Genomic DNA, 25,552 nt, shown 5'->3' on the forward strand with positions numbered 1-25,552 from the left:
ATCTGTAGAGTGAATTGAATTTTTCTGTTTTCACGGAGGGAAAGCGAAGACAAATGTAAATAATTGTTTAAAGTGTTCGTCAAATTTAAAAAAAAAAAATAATACATCCTTAACATTATCGGATAGGATTATGCAAAAAATGAAATCAATATGAAGTTTACCAAAAAAGTTATTGAAAAAATATGCTTCATGAAAAATATGTTACAATTTTAATACATTTTAAAAATTTAGGTTCATTTATATTGCTTTACATAACATACGTACGCCCCCATCTTGAATATTGCACTGCTATCTGGTCTCCTGTTTATAAATTAAATATTAATAGAATCGAGAGTGTTCAAAAAAAATTCCTGAAAAAACTAGAATACAAATTTCATTTGCATTTTCCAAATTATTTAGCTTCATTAAAATTTTATAACCTTGTTTCATTAGCACACAGAAGAGATATGTTTGATCAGATCCTGCTTTATAAAATTGTCAATAATAAATTCGATTCCCCGGAACTCATTAATCTACTTGCTTACCGTGTCCCCTCCAGGCCAACTAGACTCTCTGATATTTTCTATATTTGTAAATTTAAAACTAATCATCGCAAACATTCTACAATCCCTCGTATATGTGAAACATTTAACAAAAAATTTAATAGTCTTGATATATTTAACACTCCATACAATATGTACAGAAGAGAATTAATAGGCTTGATTCATGCTCTTCATTCATAATTCGTTTAATCATTAAATCAAATGCAATTTACCACTCTCACTTTCCTTCAATCATCCTTTACCACTCCTTATCAATTTCCTTCTTTTCCTTTCCACTATCTTCTTGTTTTGTCCATATTTATCTTATTTTAATATATAGTTTATTTATTATTTATATAGTTTAAACTTCAAGCCGTCGTCGCTTTATTACAGTATTATTTAGTGAATACATATAATTGGATGGCAGACCCTACTATGTATACATTTTATATAATTTATTTTTTTTAAATATTCATTTAACCTGTACATCTGTTTGTATTCGAAATAAATAAAATAAAATAAAATAAAATTATTGAATAGGATTATGCAAAAATTCAATCAGTATGAAGTTTACCAAAAACCTTATTATAAAAATATGATGATACTCCTTTTAGGTCCGGTAGAGTTAACGCTACATAGTACATACATATATGTCGTATTATAAAAGTTGGGTAGAAGTGTGTAGAGAAACAAGTTGACAAAATAGACTCCCACGTTTTCCCTCGGCGGCGGCGTAGTCCAGCTTTGCTGTAATTAAGTTTAAATGTCAGGCAAACATGTTGTAATTAATTAACATCTCCGTGTTTTCTACAATTCGGAGTGAAATTTTACACTTCGTGTGATGGTTTGATAATCTCAAAAACTCTGTTATTTATTAATCGTAATATTAAGTATTTTACAATGTACGAAAAAAATAATTACATTCCCAGGAGTTACAACAACTCAATGTGGGACTTAAATGAACGTTTTGAGGAAATGAGATTTTGGTATTATCGGGTGCCGTAAGGCCAATTCTATTTATTCATTTACATACAAAGACAACAAAGTAAAATTCTCAAACTAACATACGACCTACCCTACCTGACCTCTACGACTGAACTGTACAAAAAAACACACCAGTTTGACATAAACTACTCGACTAAAATTGAGACCTTAAAAATTGTGCACAAAATAACAATGGGAAACATACAAGACGACGACATAATATTAGTCAAAAATGCTGACATATACAAATATAACACCAGACAACAACAACACTATCATATTGAAAAAGCAAAGACAAACACAGGACAGTCAAAAATACTACATGATGGACTTAAACACTACAACGACCTACCTTACTACTTGAAAACTTTTACTGGAGACAAATTTAAAATCAATCTGAAAAAGCACATGATGACTGAACTAACTAGACTAGACGAGACATAAAATGACTAGACAATATTTAATGTCTAATGTAACCCTAACGGGTTTTTTAAAATTGTAAATAAATAAAAAATAAAAAAAATACATTAGTTTATTGCACATTTTTTTATATGTTATTTATTAATAACATTTTCCATACATTTATACGGGGCGGAGACACAGTTTATAGTAAAACAATCAGGAACGACCCATGCCTGTGAACTTGCCCCAACTCGCTAGAAAATCCGTGTTGAGTCGGGGCATTCATAACCATACGTACACATTACACATATATATACATCCGTTTAAGACGTTTAAAAATTGGATTTTTTTTTTAGGCGTTGCCTAGTATGTGAAATTATTCAGTCAGATGAATCTCTTCCCAACAATAAAGGTTTCAGCTCTTTAACTTCACTCAAATCAACTGATGGAAGAATAGAAGAAATATGAATGTTCCATCATAGGCAAAATGGTGAATATTACACAGTGTGTAAAGTGGCCACTTAAACTAGCCAATGACAAATCATAAGCCCTGTAAATGCCTAGACTTCTATATCCCCTCTTTAAGGTCCTACTAAATAAAATCCAGTCCTTAACTTGTCAATGTTAACAGTCCTCTTTTGAAAATATTTTTTGTCCCTGAGAAAATATCTTTTTTTAAATTATTTTTTTTTATTATTATTTATTTTTTTACTGTTTCAATTTTCTTCAAAGTATATATAAATAAATAAAACAACACAAAGATATATTCAGGTTTCAATAAAAATTTACACATTCTAATAATAATCAAATAAATTAATATTGTCAGTTCCATAGCTATCTTCCATGTACTCATTCAGTCCAAAATAGGCCTTTTTTAGAAGTACGCCTTTTAGAGAAATTTTTAATTTACTGTCCGTCATATTTAAGATACTGTCTGGTATTCTCTTGTAGAAGCGTACGCAATGCCCCACAAACGATGTGCTTACCATACTTTGCATTAATTTCGTGATTTCCAATTTGTCTTTACGTCTAGTATTGTGATTATGTTTGTCGCTATTTTTTTGAAAAAGAGATATATTTTTACGCAAATACATAATATTCTCATATATATATGCTGACCATATACCGTCATAATGTTTATTTCTTTTAAAAGATTTCTTAAAGAATCGAATAAATATTTTCGAAAAAATACAATCCTAAAAGTAGGTAAAGTATCTGGTATGAGTCTACGATTTCCAACATTTTATAATACAGACATTTTTTTCACCTCCTAAAATTACCTGAAATATTACTACATATAGCCTTAGAACCCTAACCTTTCATTTTATTGTTTTTAAAAAACATATTTTAATTCCTTTTTTTCCTTGGTTCTTGTTTCTCTCTCCTTCCAAACTCATTCCCTCATTCCACATTCCTCCTCCTTTAATATGTATACCATAATGTACTTTGATTTAAGTAAATATGCGCAAGCCTTATCTCCCCATTAAAAACAGCTGTTTTTTTTTAATTAATTAGGTTTTTCTCACGTATGCATCTTTTGATAAAGTCTAATTTTATCGGTTTTGAGTTGGCAAAACTGCCGTGTAGAGCATTTTGTGAACTATACATTTACTTTTTTATTTTTTCAATAAAGAACACCCATATCGAATTCTGTATTCGAAAAATTATTTCAAAAATATAATTTCAATTTCAAAAAATCCTAAAAATCTCTTAGTCCAAGAGTTTTTTCCCTAAGAAAAAATCCCTTGGTCCTTTAAATACTTTGAAAAAATCTACTTAAATCTATTTTTTACAAGCAATAATGTTGTATCTTAACATGTTATAATTTTGTATTTTTTATCTTAAAGTAAAGAAGAATAAAAACTTTACAATACATATTTTCCGAAGTTCTGTCATTTAACATTTTAGGAACAAAACAAACACTTAATCTTTTAATATCTCAGAACTACAAAAATTGACTTTTGGTAAACTTTTAAAAAAAATAAAAAAAAATTTTAAATTGGGCATCCATATGTATATTTTATTTCTTAGTACAAAATTTTAACCAACTCTATTTTTGAACAGTCTGTTTTTTGATGGCTGGAAGATATAAGTCCGCCAAAATACTTATTTTATGTGCTTGAAGATAAAAATAATAAAATAAAAAAATACGAGACAGAACACTGAGGTTTGAGAAAAATCACACTTCGATTTTCGCGTTCTTACCGGGAATCGAACCCGGAACACCAAAATGCAAAAACCACCATATACTTGAAATAAAAACGTATAAATACTTTAAATTAATTAACTCTGGCCCATTTTATTTCTCCCTCGCGAGTCGTCATCAAATTAAAATGTATGTTCACACGAAGCAAAAACTCCGGGGAACGATTTATTCGATATAATTCAGCCGATCTTTACATCAAAACAGTATCAGAAAACCTTAATTAATTTTAATGAAAACTCATTTTTCATTTATCCCACAAGCAAATGCTTGTGGGATAAATGACCTTCGTCATATTGAGCACTGGGGCAATGGCACAAGTATTTAGTAATGGAAATAATTACTTCGACCAAACATATTTTGACACGTTTGTCCGTGTAATACATTTTTAAAAAATGCATATTACGAGTAAAACGTGTTAGACCGTGTTAAATGCAGATTAACCTAACCCAAAGACACTACATTTTACTGTTAACACGCTCTAGTATTAATTTATTTTACAATAAAAGGGCGATTTTTGAAAGTGGCGTAAGTCAAAAAAGATCATTTAGAGAAAAACACTTGGAACACAACAGATGGAAAAGTTAAGGAAATGTCGATGTTTATTTGTTGTTTTTTTATTTTATTTATTTAACGTTCTTTCATTGTTTCAGATCCCGACTTGCTAGGAAATACCTGTGTTTTGGAAATTTTTACATGCATTTTTTTTTTCATTTTACTATATCATGGTTAAAAAAATTCAAATAATAATAATATCAAAAAATCAAAATAGATATAAATTGGAAAACATACCGATAATAATGAAAGTTGAAGCATTAATATAAAGAAGGAAGTCATTTATTATTCATTAAAAAATAAACAAATATAAATTAGAAAACTTACAGGTAATATTAAAAATTTAATTATAAATATAAATTAGGAACTATACCATTATTAACTAGAAAATAAAACATTAATGAAAATTAAAAAACATACCAATAGTACTAAAAATTAAAGCATAAATATAAATTAGAAAATATTCCATTAATGATGCAAAAAATGAAACATTAATATGAAAAAGAAAATATACCGATGATTATCATAAAAATTGAAGCACAAATATAAATTTGAAAATATACCATTTATAATTTTTAAAAAATGTAAATGCCAATAATAATATGTTTAAACATAAGCAGAATGGTGAATGTTACAAGTTGTCTAAAGTGGCCACTTAAACCAGCCAATGACAGGTCATAAGCCTTGTAAATGCCTGTACTTCCATATTCCATTCTCAAAAATGTTTTCTGTTTGTTGCAAAAAATTAAGTCTAAATAACTTCCTATGGAGAAAATCAAGCAAGTCTACAAACATTCCGACATACATAAAAATATTTTTTTTTATTATTTAATAGCAGGCAAATATGGACTAACCAGTATGCCATTACACGAACAATTTTTCACTTTATTAACAAATTACAACAGGGATGGAGAATACCCTAAAAAAGGTAATATGAAAGTCTGAAATTGGCTAGTTTTAGTGGCCATTTTACGCACTTTATAACATTTTCACCATTTTGCCTTTGTTTGAACATCCATGTTTCTTCAATTTTTCCATTTGTTGATTTTAGTGAAGTCAAAGAGCTGAAACATTTACTGTTGTGAAGAGATTCATCTGACTTAATTATTTCACATACTAGGCAACGCCTAAAAACAATTTTCCAATTTTTAAACTTCTTCTTGGACCAGTTGGTTTTATTACAATATTTAAGTTTTGAGAATATGATTCTAGTATTATCCATCCCTGTTGTAATTTGTTAATCTTAATGACTCCCGAGGGAGTGAAATCCAGTCTTTTGCCTACAAACATTTGGACAAACTCAAATATTGTAATCTTCACTAGATTTCTTTTTGCAGATTTTTTACCTCGAAGTAGACTTTACCAACTTTCATCTTGAGTTCTGGTCCTGTTTCGCTCGCAGAACTGTATTAATCATCCGCCCGCACATATAGGGAATTAACGTCAATCCACTCATTTTACCGTATCGTGTAGATGTGGACGATGGTCCGAAATGGTACCATTATTTTTCAAATGGTTTTTCCTCACATGAAAGCTAGCCCTTGCATAGATTAGTGTTAAAATAAATTTACTTTGCCTTTGTAAAAAGCACATGCGTACAAAAGCTAAATATTAAACAATCCAAGCGCTTTGGTAAAAGGTCAAAATGTATTTAAAAAGCAGAGCTTTGCATTATACAGAGGTTAAAATGTCTAAAAATATAACAAAAATCAGCAGATGGAAAAATTTAAGAGATGTGGATTTTCAAACATAGAATGATGAATGTTACGCAGTTTTTATAATAGCAAAACATCTCGGAGTGTATTTAGATAAAAAAAAAACATTAATGGGAAGCTTATGAAATGTAATAGATATTATATAAATTACAGTTCTTTTATTTTTGTTTTATGTAATGAAGGTGAATACAAATTCTTAAAAATAAGACAATGAGGATTATACTGTAAAGAAATGTAGGATTTAGATGATTCAGGGGTGGTATTCTGGATCTTTTCTACCTTCTAGAGATTGGTTTGAATTTATTTTATTAGCTACATATTTATTTATTAAAGAAATCATACAGTAATGTTTGATTATGTCCAAATGCTTGCATAATCAAACATTGTTGAATTACTACCTGGTAAAAGAAGAAGTATAAAAATTGGAAAATTGTTTCCAGGCGTTGTCTAGTAGGTGATTTGGTTCAGCCGGATGAATCTCACCCACGTGATAAAGGTTTCAGCTCTTTTACTTCAAAAAAGTCAACAGATGGAAGAGTTGAGGATATGTGGATGTTCAAACATAGGCAGAATGGTGAATGTTACACAGTGTGTAAAGTGGCCACTTAAACCAGCTGATGACAGGTCATAAGCCCTGTAAATGCCTAGACTTCCATATTCCCTTCTCAAAAACCTTTTCGTTCTCTGTTGAAATAAATTTAAATCATACAGTATTTATATAAAACAAGGTACAAAAGAACAATAAAAAAAAAGTAAGACCAATTACAGATTTCACACTAATGAATGCAGGAGGAGAGGGGAAAAATAATTTAATTCTAAAAAAGTAAAAATAAAAATATTACATAAAAAGTTCATAAAAAGGAGAAGACATTGTAAAGCTACTCTACTTTCCTCCCTCTCTCTCTGCTTCCATGAACATTTCAATTTAATTGTGAAAAATCACAACCAACAATAAATTATTCGATGCAGGTAGTAGATGTAGGTAAGTATAAATTAAGAGTTGAAATCAAATGTTTAAAATTAAAAGTAAAAGTTAAAATTAAAATGAAAAGTTTTAATTAAAATTAAGTTAAAAGTTTAAATTAAAAGTTAAAATTAAGAATTAAAATTAAAAAGTTAAAATTGAAAGACAAAATTACAAATCAAATTAAAAGTTAAAAGTCAAGCAGGAGGTAAATTTTAAATGTCTTTAACTGAACTGATAAAAATATGGTATTTACAATGTAGTCTGTCGATGTCACTAAAACTGTCATTATAGGTAATCTGTATTCTTCGTAGGGTGTTTTTTTATATAATGGTCATACTGATGATTGAACGTCAAATGGTGTATAAAACTGCTTCAAAAACTAATACGGCTTCGTCAACTCAACCTAGTTAAGTGTTTTGGGTAATATTTTAGGTCGCAATAATGGTCTAAATGAAAATATTCATATGTAGTTGCACGTGTTTGTATTTGTTTGACTTTTATCGTCAGTGTGGCCATTTAATGAAGCAAATTAAAAAATCTAAATCTTCAAATTAGTCACTCTCTAGGGGGTAGAGAAGATCTTGAATACCACCCCAGGGTTGGTGATCTTATCCCAGTTGGAGGTAGACAATAGACATGGTGTAAGGTGTATTTTATTGTAGGGGAGACCGGGACTAGTTGACCCACTATTAACTGATGATAAAAAAATAGGAGGAAAATGCCTCTTACTGGTGTAATATTAATCGAGTATTACAATACATACATTTGACTATGTGATCATACTATAAAAAAATTTCAACATCTGCCTATAAGGAAGCAAAAATGTTTACAGGAAACCCCGTCCGGTGGGTCAACCGACCCCGGGTGTAGGACTAGTAGACTCATAGTATTGGGTTAGTTGACTCATTTCAAAATAAAAGGATAATGTTAGATTATTTTTTTCAAAGGGAAAAATACTTGAGTTATTATTATTTACTCAAATATTTAAATTTTTGGACCTATTCCTAAAAGTCGTAAATAATTTGTGCTGGAAAAATGGAAATCGAGTTGTGCTAGAGTGGGATTTGAACTTCCGATTTTTGGCCCGTGAGTCCACAATACTACCACGGGACCACAACCTGGTTTTGAAACATAACTCAAGTAGACAGATAAATTAAGTAAAAAATATTAAAAGGCATGCTTTTTGTTTCGACTATTTATTCAATAACAATTATGTACTTTTAGAGTGACAGTATAATAAAACAGAACAATAATTGTATACATAAAAAACAATAATTGTATACATAAATAATTTTTAAAAACTTTTTTTGATGATAGAAAATGGTAGTACTTAAAATTGTATCTTTAAAAAAAGTAAACATCATATTTAGGTTGGTAAAGGATATATCAATTAGTAGTTATTGTGATTATGCATTGGTTGTAAATAGCGTTAGCCAAATTAAGTGAGTCAAGTAACCCCAATGCTGCTTAGTCAACTAGCCCAAATCGTCAGTTTTCATTTGATAGCTTGCAGTAAACGACTGGTCCGACTAGAAAAATATTCACCAACGAAAGATATAAAATTAGCATTCGATTTACGTATATATGATTTTGTTTACTTGGGGATAGTAAAAAACAATTAAATAGAAGTGAAAATTTTACTCAACGAAATAAAATATTAAAAATCAGCTCTAAGTGAACCGATTCATACATTGCAATCCAAAGAAACACAAATACTAATCCGCACCGGCCATTCGAGATGGGAAAGACTTTAAACGCCTTTTGTTGAGAACCGGAAGAGTAATCACCGATGAGTATACTTAACCCTATAGTCTACTAACCCCGGTTTCCCCTGTATTTTATACAGCACTTGATTGCGTAGTGTAAGAGTTACTGCGATGATGAGTTGAGCTGACTGCACTTGAATTATATGCTGTTGATGAGTGATTGCGTTGAGCTGTCTTGTTAGGCTGACTGTTTGGGCTGACTGGGTGTAACCTGTGGTCTCTTTATAGGCCATGTCACTTTTTGTTATATGTATCTATGGCGTGAATGAACCATAGGACATTATTCTTACCCAGGCGAATGTTTTCTGTGCCATACTGGACTATGAACCCCACAGAAATATAATATTCTTATATAGAAATAATGCACAAAAAAATTAGCTTTCTCTCAGTTAAACAATAAATTAAATATTATCTAGCAATTTTTACGCATTAAATAATTGAGAGGAATAAAAATATTACTATGAACCAAGAGGGTCATACGTACAAAGCTTGGGATAAAAAAGATAAGATTACTATGAGGAGAAAAACCGAGTCTCAAAACTCATTGTACGGGGGAATAAAACGGTAAAATGATATTTTATTATTTATTGTTTCTGCATTTACTTTGTGGAAAAACATTTTGAATTTATTTAAAATGAAACACTGTAATTTTTACCACATAAGAATTTAATATATAATAACACTATTAGTTTCAGGCATTCCGAATTACCCGTCATTCAATGAGGTATTATAATGATTAACTTAGAAAACTAAAAGAACTAAAAAAATGTATTATTATGAAAATATTGAAATCAAAAAATTAATAATAATAATTAATTTATTCATAGAAAACTTCAATTAATAATATTATATTCCGAAAATTCTTCACCCATGCTATTAATATTCCCCATTATTGACTGCACCTGAAGCGTAAAACTGATTATCTTACCTTCCATGCAACAAAAATAATTTAGATACGCTTCAATAAATTAATCGTTTTATTTAAGTATAGGCAGGAAAAAAAGGCACGGTAAAAACACATAATTAATTAACACATAATAATTAATTTTAAGTAATAAAAGTCTAATTAGGGGGTATGGGTTCATATATTTAATAAAACTTGATTTTAAATCATTCAAAATAAAAGAAAAAGAAATCATATGCACAAATTAACCAAAACGTCTACTATAACTTTCTTAAACTCTGAAGAGATAAAAAGGAGCTTATTGCGGCAATTTTCGTATTTTTTGTATTTTTTCCTGTGGAGCGGTGATGGCACATTTTTTTACAATTTATAAGGCAGACAGCAAAATTTTGTTCGTTTTTAATATTTTCAAATTTTTCATCACGTCGGGGTCACCAATGCAGGATTCATATTGTTGTTGGTTGTTGGAGACCCTACCCTCGTAGGAGGTGGACAGAAGACACTAGATTGATGTTCAATGCGTATTTATTGCACGTTGAATAAGGTACGACACTTTGTTCTAGAGCGCGAGAATAACGGCGGTGAGAAGTTGAACTGGTTGCTCTTGAACTACATGCGGGAACTAAGTGACTCGGTTAAGTTGACTGGGTTGAGCTGACTCTTTGGGCTGACTTGCATAGGCCGACTTGCATAGGCTGACTGGGCGTTACCACGCCCTGTGGTATATTTAGGCCACGTTCCTTTATGCTTCATGTCTCCATGGCGTGAATGTACTACGGGATATTGCTCTTATATAGACGGACGTTTTCTAAGCAATACTGTTAGCCTTGCAGAATATAATATATTGTATTCAATATAACATTATGACTCGCTTTATTGGTTGTTTATCTATATTTCAGGTGAAATCATTGCTCGTATGTGTGTCATCGATCAATGGACTATGACTCCCAAACATCGAACTTATTCAGGAGAGAATTAAATGCCATTAAAATCTCAAAAATAAAAAAAAGCAACAAGCCCGTTTTTTTTAGGCACCCTTCGTATTTTAGAACATAAATAAATCAATACACTAATTAGGATAAATATTTAGCGAAATAAAAGTATTTTTATTTTAGTTGTAGTAAATGTATGTTCATTGAAATGCTACATCATACATGATGTAATCAACCTTTTGCCCTTCGATCAAGTTTTCAATTAGCAAGTCTTTTCAGAATTTAATTATTTTCTCCAATGATTGGCAAATGAGTATAAAAACTCATAATTAACCATCGGAAAAATCGTAGGCTTTGAAAATACTACACATGTAAATAAACATCAGCAAAAACCAATAAAGCCCTTTTAATACCCTTTCACCCCTATATTTTTTTTGCCTCCTCTTTCACAGTAGGCTACTACTTTAGTGGGTAGATTATTCTGCAATCGTGGGTATATAACATTAGTGGGTAGATTATTCTACAATCGAGCAGCTATGCTCGATTGTAGAATAATCTACCCACTAATGTTAGGGACCCTTCTTCATTTAAATTGAAATCAAGAATAAAATATCACAATCTAAATGTTTAAGTTATTCCTGTCTACTTCTTCTTTCCTTCTCATCACCGCTCATCTCCTGTCTAACCTGTCTTCATAGTAAATTGTACATTTTTAGTTTATTTTTAATTTTAAATTTTGTATGAAATTATGAGATTCTTCATAATTACCTAGAATATATCCATGTACTTGTAATTTTCTCAAACTGAACGGTTTGGGTAGGTTGGAAAAAATTGGCATAAGACAATATGACCGCCCTTATATGTATACAAAGTGTTTTATAAATATATATGTACGTGTGTATTTTTTTAAATTATTTATTTGGAAGTACAACAGTAAATTTATAAACAATTCATATTAGAATATTGTGTGTGAGTACAATTAAAGTTTTTTACGACTATATAATTATATTTGTAGACATAAAAATTAACAGATTAAAAATAAAAATATGTTCTAGTATATAATAATATTTTTAAAATATCATACGAGAGAGTGAAATTAAATAATAATGATTTCATTCCCAGAGTGTTAGGAAGGATAAAAGGATAAGAAGATTAGTATTAAAAAGGAAAAATGGGGGATTCTGTTAAAGAGATTATCCTTAAAATGAAAGGAGAATAACGTGATAGAAATACATACTTAATGAAAGTAGTTCTAATAAAAATATAAAAAAGTTTTGAATTAAATACGTCAAGGGAGGAATAAGTTTTATAATATTCTGCAGCTATTTTGAGCAACGTTAGGTAATTTTCTAATTAAACGTAGTTTTGCAAAAAGCAGCCAGTCCACAATTTTGAAAAATAAGATATTGGTATTATCGGGTGCAGTAGGGTCAAATCTATATTCTGCTTAAAACAACCAGGCCACTTTAATACAAAAATACCATAATAACTTTTGAAAATAGTGTTGACCACAAAAACGGCATATTTCAATTTGCAGACAACACCAACATCACTAGAAAAATCTTTCTGTTTAGATGCTAATGGAAACATTTATGCCATCAGAAATCTTGTTCTCTTAAATAAATTAATGTGGGTGAATACTTAAGTGTTTTAATTTTATGCATTCATTAATTTCATCGTCATCATCATCAGCCGTCTCTTGTCCAATGTTGAACATAGGCCTCCCCTTTAGTCTCCATATTTCCCTATCCTGAGCCAACCGCATCCAACCACTTCCTGCTACTCGTCTTATGTCATCAGACCACCTTGTCTGAGGCCTGTCGACACTTTTTCTACCCGTTCTGGGTTGCCATTCCAGGAAAAAAAAACATTAATTTAATCAATTAATTTTTTAACCTTACTATGCTGACTAAATTAATTAAATGGACTAACGCAAACTTACTTACACTTAATGAAAAAAAATGCAATGTTATCCATTTTGAATCTAGAAAAAAATGTCACAAAGTAGATGCTTACATAAATAATGAACGACTAACTGAAATTGAACATGTTAAATACTTAGGACTAACAATAGACAGAAAATTGACATGGACAATTCATAACAACAATTTAATTAGCAAAGTGGCGACTTTATCGAGTCTATTTTTTTAAATCAAAAACTTTCTTCCAATAAAGGAAAAAAAATAATGTATGAAGCCTATGTAAAAACTAAAATATGTTATATGCAACTACTATGTAACAGGATATCAAAAGGACATAAACAGACTACAAAGACAGCAAAATAAAATATTAAAGTTAGTATATGACCTTCCCTATCTAACAGCAACTAAAGAACTTTTTGAACAAACTTAACAATTAAATGTTACTGAACTCTTTAAACTAGAATCTTTAAAATTTATTCATAAATTAGCCACTGATGTAATTGTAGACGAAGAATTAAAACTTGAAAAAAACTGTAGTAAACATGAACACAATACGAGAATATCAGAAAAATATCATATACAATCTTTTAAAACGAGAAAAGGACAATCGAGACTAATAAACCATGGACTGAAATTATACAATAAACTACCAGACAAAACTAAACAAAAGACTCAGAACACCTTTACAAAGGATGTTAAAAATATTATTATTAACAGTAGAATATAAATTTTAAAAGTGAAAATATTTTGGTAAATCCGTAAGGGTTAATCAAAAATTTAAATTTAAAAAAATATGTTTTAATACAGAATGTCACCTCATACATACATTTGAAGTTTGAATGATAAATGAAAATTTTCAATAAGATTCCTAAGCAGATCTTAAAAGAAAATGTTGACAAAACTTTTAAGAAAAAAACAATTAAATGGCTTATGCGTAACAAGGCTTTATATTGGTTATTATTTTATGTTAACAGTCATCTATTTAAATTTTTGTAAATAAATTTTGTGTAAAAATACGTACGCTTTTAGTTCGTTATAATATTGATGTTAATTTTTAAATTTACATAATTTCTCCAACGTTTTTTTTTTAAATGGAAAAATAAGAAATCTGCTGACCAGCCGGTTTCGTGGTTTAGTGGGTTTCATTCTTTTTCCTTTTATATTTTCTGTTCATGTTTACCTTCTTAAATAAAAATAAAAATAAAAAAAACTATAATTCAATATTTGGTGTTTCTTGTAAACAAATTCACCTTTGCGCTAGAAATAAGTTTGCGATTGCGAATAATACATTAATTCTCCAAACCGACAATGTAAGCTAGTGGATGCAGCCAACAATCTGTAGGAATTAAGTTGCTGAGGGTAGGTGTTCCTACCTCAGTTAGAGATTGACAGAGAAGACCGGAGGGTGCAGTTCAATGCGTATTTGTTACATGGCGAATACATAGTGAATTGTGTTGCGCGAATGTTACGTCGATTATGGGTTGAAGAGACAGCACTTGAACTACATGCTGGAACTGAGTGACTTTGTCGAGCTGGACTGACTGACTGAACTGAACTTCTTGGGCTGACTGACAGGCGTTGCGTCCTGTGGTCTGTTTATATACCACATTTCTTTGTTGTTCATTTCTTCATGGTAGGGACGATGTGAATGTACTGCAGAACGATGCCTCCGATTTCATGTGCAATACTGTTAGAGTTGCTGTATTGGATTTTATAGAAAATGATGACATTGCTTTCTTCGGTCATCACACCATTTCAGGTGAAACGTTTTAGCACGTGTGTGTCATCGATTATGAACTATCAACCCTCTAATTCACTAGATATGTACTTGGACCAGAGAAAATCAACATGCAATAACACTGACTAACTTGGTGTTGAGTCTTTCTCCTTATCGGCAATGAGCTCACGCTATCAGGGAAACTGGTGTTTATGAATACTACAGGCACAATTTGGTCTGGAGGCGAAGGATGACGATGAACGGCGATGGAAGATGATTAGTTTGCGGCGTTATGCGAGTTAAGGCGAAGTTATAAAATTTAAACGGTGAAATAGCGAAAATACTTTTAACAATTCAAAAGGCGGGCGTACATAATCCGTCGAAAAGACGAAGCGAGCGAACAAAACCAAAATTAGCCAGTATCTACTTCCATATGATTTTTCTGACTAAAATTACATTAAAACAAATTATCGGCTCAGCGCTCAACCAATATTTCAAAAAATTCATTAAGTGATTCTTTACAATCAAGTACCCTTATATACAACATATTGTATTAAGCATCAGAGTTTTACTAGAACAGGCTATTTTCTGCAAAATGCTATCTTAGGTTTTGTGGTCAGCCAGACTTTAAAAATAATTAAGACTGGTTAAATACATATTTCAATTATTTATATATTTAATGAAAAATGAAACTATTGTTTGCATTATTCATCATTTGTCTGAGTAAAAAGCATTCAACTGTTGTGTAGATTTGGTTAAAAAAAATACCGTTCATTACAGCTGAAAAAAATCGTTTTTGCGTTGTGCGGATCTGTAAAGAGGCCAGAAGACCTTTAAAACAGATCCGGATAATATAGGTGGGGCGGGGCTTTTAATGTTAGTTATGAACTATTTTCTATAACTTTTGCACCCTATCATCCTTTTCATTAAATTACTAGCGAGTACCAGGGAGGCATGCGTTGCAATGCCATAAAGAAAAGAGTATTTTTCCTACGCGTGAGCAGACCACATCCAGCTGTCCATGTTAGAAGCGTGGATTTCCCAATTTAAAAAATATATATTCAGAAACCTTTGTGGACGTGCAGATAACAAACTCGCCAAAGTTACGTCGAAATATGACGAATAGTATAAAAACTCGCACGCAACAAAAAAAAACATTCATGAATATACTCGTATTTATAGAACAATAAGATAGATTGTTTGAAACATTTAAGTTTGTAAGTGAAAATTCTTGATGGATGTTCATTTTATTTTTTTTTATAAATAAAAGACAAGCGATATTTAATCCACAAATTTGGAATATCCAGTGACTGGTTTCATCGCTTTCGCGACATCTTCGAGACTGGTATCTTTATTAAGGAGTTCAATGTATTTATACAAAACAGAGGTAAGGATAGAGAATTCAAAATATATGAAAGTAAATTAAATAAAATTATTTTTAGGCATTTATGTGATATTTTTTAAGTATTGAGTAAAATATTTTAAAGAGTTGGTGAAATAATTCGTACGATAATTCCATTTTTATTCCATATTTGAATTGTTTTTGGCATTGACATATCCAAATAAGCGTATCGAACGGCAGCCTCAAGTTTGAAAATTTCAATAATCGAACCCACTGAGCCAACCAATAACGCTTCGCCACTCGCGTAGAAAATGGCCAATCCCGGCGCTTGGCGGGAAACAAAATAAACCGGCGAAAAACGGTTTATCGATACGAAGTATTGCTTATCCAAGCTTTAGGGATTAAAATATATTATCTACTCGATAACACGATAAAAATGATTGTTTTTTTCTCTGTAAGGTAAATTGATAACAGAAAGAAATTATAGAAAACAAGCGAACTAACATAAATCACTTGCATTAAAAGAAAAAAATCTCATTGTGAAATGTGGAATAAAACGTGCGGAATAATTCATAAAAATCTTTTTAAAATATTCAATTCAATTCAATTAATTAATTTTAAATATAACATATACATTACAAAAATATATTCAATACGTACATATTATTTTTTTTAAATACATGAAAGAGACTCATGTCAAAGTAGTAGGAGAATCCTTCTCCGGAAAACCCCTTCGGACACATGGAACAGCTCAATATCCAGAGCGATGTTGTTCAGTATAACGGTAGTCCTTCCAACAGGCATAACCATTGGCAGATTGATCCTGTATATCGGAGTAGGAAAGAATCTATGCTGACGCTGTCTTAGGTAATTATCAGGAACATACAAACCAATGCTTATCATAATCTCAGAATTATCGATCATACCGCGCAACAATCGATAAAAATGTGTAGTCAAAAACACATTTATTCTAGTCTCTAAACTGTTGTAGCCAAGCATACCCTGGAGAAACTCGTTCGGTAGAGGCAAGGATAATACCGCACTCTTGCATGTAGAAATATTTCAGAAACTTTCTTTGGATTTTCTTTATCATAAGAGAGTACTTCAATTCATGTGGCCTCAAATCATCGAGCCACGCTCGGGTCTTCTTCCCACCAAGGATTTGTAAAGAGTTCTCAGTACGCGGGTATTTTTGAAAACCCTGGCAGTACGCAGAACAAATCCTAACATCTTCAATGCATTAACACTGATTGTCTCTATGTGTTAATGAAATGTCAGGGTGCTCACAAATCTAACGCCCAGATCCTTAACATGTGATGTTCGTATCAGATTCTGGTCATTCATTTTGTAGCGAAAAAAAAAGAGTTTTTTGGGCCCTTGTGAAGGACGTAACCGAACACTTGGAAACATTAAACCTAAGTTTGTTTCGCCTTCCCCATTCAGATATATAAGATATATCCGCTTATATATAATACTAGGCTGTAGTCTTATAAAGAGTATGGAAACCATACGATACTGTCATTCGTGTTTTAACGTACGCGTCATACCTACCTTGTTTAATGTTGACAATACATCGTATGCAGTGCATTTTGTAATTACCTACCGTGTTATATGGGGCTCGTTGCACATTATTTATTTAATATGTACGAATTAAATTTTAAATTAAAATTCTTTATTCGGAATAAGGTTTAAAAACTTTCTTTACTTTTACAATCAAAACATCATAACGTACTTAAGAAAAATATTTTTATAAAAGTTTCGAAAGTAGGAATAAACTATTTCATATATTATTTTTATTTTATTTTCTTTACAATCAAACCTCTGGCCAAGTTCTCTCCTATACACATTTCAATAAAAATACACGTTTTAAATTACATTTCTTTTACTTTCCTACCCACATACTCGCACCCTCATCCTTTCATTCACACACATTCATTTACACACACATAAATACAAACATCGCACACATACAATTTTGTAAACTCTTTTCTTATGTGTTATGTATTAATAGATAAACAGTAGATTTTTTTTAATTGGCTCTAGTATTGATAATATATTTCTACTTATGTTTTATGTAATAACTGTAAAAATCCCGAATAGATGAAATAAATTCATTTTAAAACGCCGTTCTTTCAAAATCGCGAGATCAAAAAAATAAATAAGTCGGTATTAGAAAATTAAAATAATTTTTCAAAATATTTCTGATAAAAAATATATTTAAATGTTTTATATATTTAAACATAATCCATTTTTACGCCTCTTAAAATTAAGACTAAATTTTGTTACAGTTGCTGATAGAAAATAAATATTGGACTTAAGAAAGAGACTTCAGCCTAATCGACTAACTTCGGCTTTGTAGAGCGTCGTCTTTGTCATTCATACAGATACTTGACTCGTTCGACAGAGACGACGCTCTACAATGTCGAAATAAGCCGATTCATGCCAGCAGTCTCTTTCTTAAGCCCCATGTCCTTTATTTTCTGCAGGCTATTACTATGAATTGGTACCTACTGATATAAAGACAAGAGTATCTAAGTAAATTTTAGTATGAACATACTCGTATTGATACATAGATGAAAGACATTTTAGAGAAAGGAATATAGAAGTCTAGGCATCTACAGGGCTAATGACCTGTCATTGGCTAGTGAATTGGCCACTTGAGACATTGTGCAACATTCACTTTTATTTGAACATCTATATTCCTTCAAATCCGGTTGATGTTTGTAAAGTTAAATAGCTGAAACCGCTATCGAATACTTAAACCAGCCGATGACAGGCCATAAGCTCCGTATATGCCTAGATTTTACTCTTTAATGTTCTTCATCTGCGTTGTAATATGTTCATATAACAGCTACCTAGGGGGTTGAATCCAGTCCTTTTATACAAAAAATTGGACAAACTAAACATTGATGATAAATTTGAGCATTTGAGTGATTTTACGCAAACCGCATTTTAGATTTTACATAGTTTAATTATTTAAAATAATATTATTTATTCAAAGTACTTTTCAACAAAATATTTCTTCAATTCAAAAATCATGTCCTTTTTATTTTTATTTATACTTTTACAGTGTTAATCTTCTTTTTTATACAGAATGATGTTCACTCACTGGGGTGTCCCGTGCCGAGGAAAACATTTAGCAATAAGTGAAACATGCCTTCAATTAGTTATTTAAGAAAGTTAACATAATAATACAATTAAAACGTAATTAATCTAATTAACCCAATTATCATTCACGTAATAAGCAATATAAACTAAAATAATCATAATAAAACAAAACCAATTCATATTGATCTGTAAACCAAATGTCATAAACAGTACACTAATTTTTACCTATTTGGCTTGATTCACTCATCGATCCGTGCGCAACTCACCTCCACTCTCCATTTCTTAATAGCAATTTTATATTGTGAGTACTTACTAATTGTCCTTATGGATAATGGAAGTAGATTGTATACTTAAACCGAGTAGTAGGCCAATCCTCTTTGACCGAAGGTTGTATTAATGTTTCATGAGGAACTTCAGCCCTACGGGAAATTGGATACAAAAAATGTTTTCGTACGCGGGGTAAAAATTAGAGCATTAAATTGTACGGCAAAGTTTCTTGAAAATGTAAATAAAAAATAATAATAAATATTTTGATAAAAACGCACTACTTCAAATGACGTCACTGGTTCATGTGAATCAACCTATAATCTAAGAGCTATGGAAGATTTCCGGTCTGCTTGTCGCTTCTGGACCAATGGGAAGAACTGAATGAGAATAAGCGGAAATGAACCTCTGACGTTACACGCGGAGTTATTTCAGAAATACAAAACTTTAAAAAATCGTAGCGCCGATAATACGATATATAAAGATTAAAAAAAAAAATTTTGACTTAGTTTAACAGTCTATTAACAAATATTTTTTTTTTTAAAAACCACTGAACTTCCTCATTGTTTTTGCATCATCAGAGTGGAGTATTTAGTAACTTTTGTATTTGTGAAAATAGTTATGATGAATTCGGAAATTGGTACTTTTACAAGTGTTCAAACTGTTTAAAAATTACGTAACAAACTTTGTTAACGTCACAAGTTCTGTGTAAATTTTGTTCTATGATCGAGTATGTACTGTACTGTTGATTACTTTTATTGAAATTGCTGTTATCCCATTTCATTTAATATCTGATTTTTCTTTCCTTTTCAGACGAAGCCATAGAACCAGACGACTACTCCGAAAACGCAATAGAACAGTTGTTACAGAACGCCCAGAAGTAAGTTTCTTCATTTCCTGTTTACTGCCTTTATTCCATTACACTTCATCCGTTATTGCACAAATCGATATTCGATTTTTTATTTCTTCAGTTGCTTTTTATAACTTCATTTGAAAAATCTCTGACTCGAAAGAGTTTCTTGGCTTTAGGCTATTATCTACAAAGGTACTGTGAAACAAAAAAATATACTCCAATAGTATTTGAAGCATATCAAAAAACGATCGAACTTATATAAAAAAACTATCGTTACTAAAAATAAGGTATTATTAATTATAAACTATTGTAAATATATGAATAAACATAAGTCTTGTTTTGACACTGACCTTTATATTAAGTCGAGACATGAAAATTAATATTTTTTGTTTTACGATATAACGAGAAAATTCAGTGCTAAGGAAAATTGGATTAACAAAATGTTTCAGAGTTGGATATACAAAATGTTCTCAGATATACAAAAATCAGAGCAATTAATTGCATGGTAAAAAAAAAAAAACGGTTTTCAACAGGCGACGTGGCGCAATTGGTTAGACGCCCAACTGTGAAATTGGCGTCGCGGGTTCGATTCCCGCCAGTTGCAAGAAAAAAATCCAAGAAAGTTTTTTTCTCAATTGGTGTTGGTGCTGTGGTGTATTTTTCATTACCTCTTTTGCCGAGAAAAGAAAAAAAATATGCCATGTTGTCACGTGGTTTAATTTCTTCGCCTTTTTGAGGTTTGCAAAGTCACATTCCACAGTGTAACAATGTGTAAAAATGAATAAAACGTAATATTCCATTTTTGAGATTTGGAATAAAAAAAACAGTGATTATATTTCACTCAAATAAAAACGCGGATGAAATAACGCATTGATAGTAGCACGATAGTTAAACCAAATTCGTTAATAAATTAAACTATAGTAAAACTCTACTTTTACTAACGATCAAACAACCGGGCCTTAGAAGTACTTGTTTGTGATTAAATTCCAAAACTAAAAGTTGATAATATTACAAAAATAATAAATTTAAGTAGGTACTTGTTAATGGTTGAATTCCAAAACATAAAACAAATATTTTTTCAAATATGGCATTCTTTTTGCAAACGTCAAACTCCGGTCGTCTCACTAACAAAAGGGTGTACTTATGAAGGAATACGATTTTAAAAAATGTATTGAATTTAATATTATTTTAGTGTTACTAAAAATTAAATAAAAAGAAATACATGGGTAGAAATAAAAATTAATTTACGGAAAGAATCTGATTGAGATCCACAAAAAACAAATGCTGTTTGTAAACATTAAAAAACAAACTTTTTTTACATACAAAACAACAACATCTTTCCATTTTTTTGCAAATGCATTCTACTCAAATGCAACCCTGGTAGATCAATGAATAAAACTTTATGCTCCTAACTTTTTTTTTACATAATCGATTGGAGATTTTAATATCTACGAACACGCACAGCGCAAAGATCTATATTCTCTAAAAACCGCACGTAAATCGGTTAAGCCATTTAGGAGGAGTACGGTGACATCACACGTACAAAGAAATTATATATATAAAGATTTGAAACGCCATAAAAGTAACACTTTAATTCCAAAACTAGCTGAAATCAGAGGGTACCTACGTAAAAAATATCAAAGTAAATGCTCTAAATATGTATTAATTAAAGTCTTTAATAATTTAAAGATAGCACCCTTTTTTACGTAATGCCGATTTCTCCAAAAATTCTTTCAAAATGACCTGCCATAAAGTTTTTGATTTGGACAGCCATTGTTGATTAAAAAATTCTAGAACTTTTTGAATTTGAAATTTCTGATATCCTAGCTAATTATTGATTGCTTTAGGTATATCTGTGTGTCTTCCGATTGACATTATTTTTTTATGGGTACGTTTGATTATTTTTTAGAAAATTTATTAGAAATTTTGATAATAACATATAGTTTTACTTCATTTATCCGGGCTTCAATCGTTCAAATTGTTAAGCATCCGGATAGGTATCGGGAAATAAAAAATAAAGAAGATGTTAAATTAAAAAAGGACGCTGGCGACTGGCGCGTTTCTTCGGCAAAATTTTAATATTTTGTTTATTCAAATACATGTATTGCAAAAAATAATAACAAATCCCTAACTCTATGTGGCCAAGAGGTGGAAGCATGCATATTATTAAACGGTATTACAAATAAAAAATATTTCATAGACAAAATTATATTATAAAAATGTCTCCCTCGGGACGGGAGGGAACATCATATTTTATGTAAAAAAAAAGTAAAACATAAATTGTAAAATAACAAATATTTTAATAAACATATATTTTAATGAACATCTGGACAACACGCTTAATAGTTTATATATTTATATAATGTCTCGCAGCAGTTTCCTGCAATGGACTTTACTGGACGTGTTTAAGTATTTTTTATATCACAACGTCTGGTACTTATTAATCCGGTTTGTTGGAGTTTCACTGCAATTTTTTTTTTGTAAGTTTATATGACGCGTTTATATACAAACATAATTTAAAACTATCTGCGTATATGTCCATATATTAATTTATTCAGTAAATTACCACTAGAGTAAAAATAAAACTTTAACTTAAATTCTTTCATATTTATTTAGTATATACATGGCCTAAGCCAATTACAACAGTTACACAAAAAACTTATTGCGGGAAACCAACTTTCAATTATCTCTTTGTATAAATTGTATAATATGTGTTTGATCATACCTTTTACATATTAACTTAAAGGGAGAATGATGAATTTTACATAGTGTGCAAAGCGGCCACTCAAACCAGCCAATGACAGGTAACCTGTAAATGCCAAGACTTGTCGAGAAAAATATTTTCCCGCTTTGTTGCAACAAATTTAGAAATATTTATTCATATGGCCACAAGTTTTCTGTCATTATTATTAGGGGAACTCCCGAACTGTGTATTTGTTTGCGTTTCGTAAGACGGACGTGACGTCAACCGTACTAGCGCTTCACGTGATTGGTCCGAAAGCAGATGCTCGTCGTCTATTGGGCTTACACTTGTCGTTCGACGCGACGACAGTTGTGGTTACGCTAGCGCACATCGACCGTTCATTTATTTGTTTCTTTCCGCATCAGTTTAAGCTTGTTTTTTAATAACGCTATTGGGTTTTTATGCAAAACAACAAACTTCGTTATGTCTGCGAAGAAGCGAAAAGTAAGTGATGAAAATCGTACATTTTAATGAGTTATATGATAAAGTATTTTATTTTATTTTTAGTGTCCCATCCTTCGTGAGTGTAATTTTTGTAAATTATGATTTCTGAAAAACAAAAGGTAAAAAGTCATTAGTAAAAATATATTACAATGGGTAAAGTAACGGAGAATGCACGTGTGTTATCTGTGCATTAAGTAATTCTACGTCGGGTTTATTTTTTAATCTATTAATTTCGAGAATTTCTAATTTGTCAAGTTTATGGCCTTTGGGTGCAATATGAATTATTTTTACATTATTTTTTAATTCAAAGGAATGTTTGTTTTCTATTAAACGATTGGCAAAATTTGAAATATCTTTATTATTAGACCGTGATTGTATGTGCTCTTTTATGCGTGTTTTAAATGCTCTAACCGTTTGGCCTACGTAGCATGTATTTTTACATTCGTTACAATTAAAAAGGTAAGTTCCTGAGTTGCAAAACTTATCTTTTTCGTCTTTTGTATTTACCAACAAATTAACCAAGGAATTATTATTGTAAAAGGCTGCAGTGCATTTATTTTTATTTATTATTTGTCCAATTTTATCACTAGTTTTTCCAATATACGAAAGTTTTGCCCGACGCTTTTGATCTTTATTGTTATGATTTGTTGTCAAACTTTGGGTTAATTTATTATTTACGAGACGTTTTTGTTTCTTTCGAAGATCGTAGAGATAAGAGCATCCAACTCGTGTAATGCGAAGAAAAAAAGACTGATAACGTATTGAATGAAGTTTTAAATAGGGTATTATTGTAATTTTGCCAAAATATAAGAACACCTTGAGTTTTAGGTAATGTCCTAATGTTTACAACTTCACCGCTAGACGCGCCTGCTGCTGGGCTCCGTAAATTTATATCAAACCAACGATAAATTATTTATATAATATTCATTTATTTTTACATAAACGGCATAAATTGCCTTTAACATATATTTAACATAAATATTTTTTTAAAATACAAATATAAATACATGACAAAAAAAAATAAATTGCATAACCATAATAATAGTAACAAGTAGGGTAAATACACATAAGCAACCAAAAATATAAACAAAAAAAATACATAAATATGAAAAAATAAAAAAGAAAAAACATTATTAAATATAAAGAAAAGTTTAAAATAATATTGCGAGAGAAAAAAAGAAATTAGACTCATTTTATAACTATCAAGTCCAGAATCAAATATATCAGCCTTGTCCTCATACTGATTGCCGTATCTATGGAGCCTGGGGATAAGCACGTGCATGTGATTGTTGGTCCTAGAATTAGCAGAACAAACAGGAGGTCTGTGGCGGGTATGTCAACCAGGTACACGGAAACACACCAACTCCAGCAAATCAGGACAGTCAATTAATGAATTGATCTATATCTACCTATATCTACTATAATACCTACTAAAAGTAAGAGCACGAGTATTTATTGCCAGCATCCCTACTGATATTATTCATCGCACGCGCCTGCTACATACAGCCTTAATAATTTAACTTAAAGCTTCAATTTTAAGTTTTATGTGGGTTGACTAAATATCACGCAACGCCACTTCACTTAATGGTTGTAATGAAATAGAAAATCCCGCGGTGACAACAACTACCCCCTGTACGTACTTCTCGCGCCTCGGGGGTTGGATTTCCAATCGAGTTCCTGCTACCAATAATAGCCCATGTTTACACGGCGAAATTAAAACCTAAAAAATACAGCCTCCCACTGCGAAAGCAAATAACCCATTTCTCCGAAACGACCCTTAACTTTTTGTTGAAATAATTAAATAAAATTGAATTTCAAAAGATGCTGAAAGTTAGTTACGGAACCTACATCAAATTTTCATCATACACCCAAATGTTTTTTTATTTTTTATCAAACATTTCACTATTGTGGCTGTGATGTCACATGAGTCTAAATAGATTACAAGACGTGATATATTTATCTTATTTTTTTAAATAATGATGTCGTATTTGCTGTAGAAAGCATGAATTATACTATTATTTTTATAAATTGTACAGAATAATTTTGTAAATTATCCAATCGTCAGACTACACTGGCTCGGAAACGAGTATGGTGAAATTGATATGTTTCATTTCCAATTGTCAGTTTTTAGAGTGGAAATTCTTATCGTGAAAAAATCATAATAACTTACATTACTCAAGTGCTGTAAAAATCACAATTACTTTTTCTAT

At 30.7% G+C, this 25,552-nt stretch overlaps 1 protein-coding gene across 2 annotated transcripts in view; it reads left to right on the top strand.

Annotated features, from left to right (window-relative positions):
• LOC148282922 (xibalbin-1-like) overlaps window positions 1-25,552 on the top strand; it is a 220,861-nt gene that overhangs the window by 149,948 nt on the left and 45,361 nt on the right. For both annotated transcript variants that reach the window (XM_088224296.1, XM_088224297.1), the window contains exon 4: window positions 20,116-20,182. In XM_088224296.1, the coding sequence (XP_088080422.1) occupies window positions 20,116-20,182 (67 nt within the window). The remainder of the gene's footprint in view (window positions 1-20,115; window positions 20,183-25,552) is intronic.

Source organism: Micrasema longulum, unplaced genomic scaffold, assembly GCF_059751315.1.
Source record: "Micrasema longulum isolate JH-2025_06_02 unplaced genomic scaffold, ASM5975131v1 h1tg000278l, whole genome shotgun sequence".
Taxonomy (NCBI): domain Eukaryota; kingdom Metazoa; phylum Arthropoda; class Insecta; order Trichoptera; family Brachycentridae; genus Micrasema; species Micrasema longulum.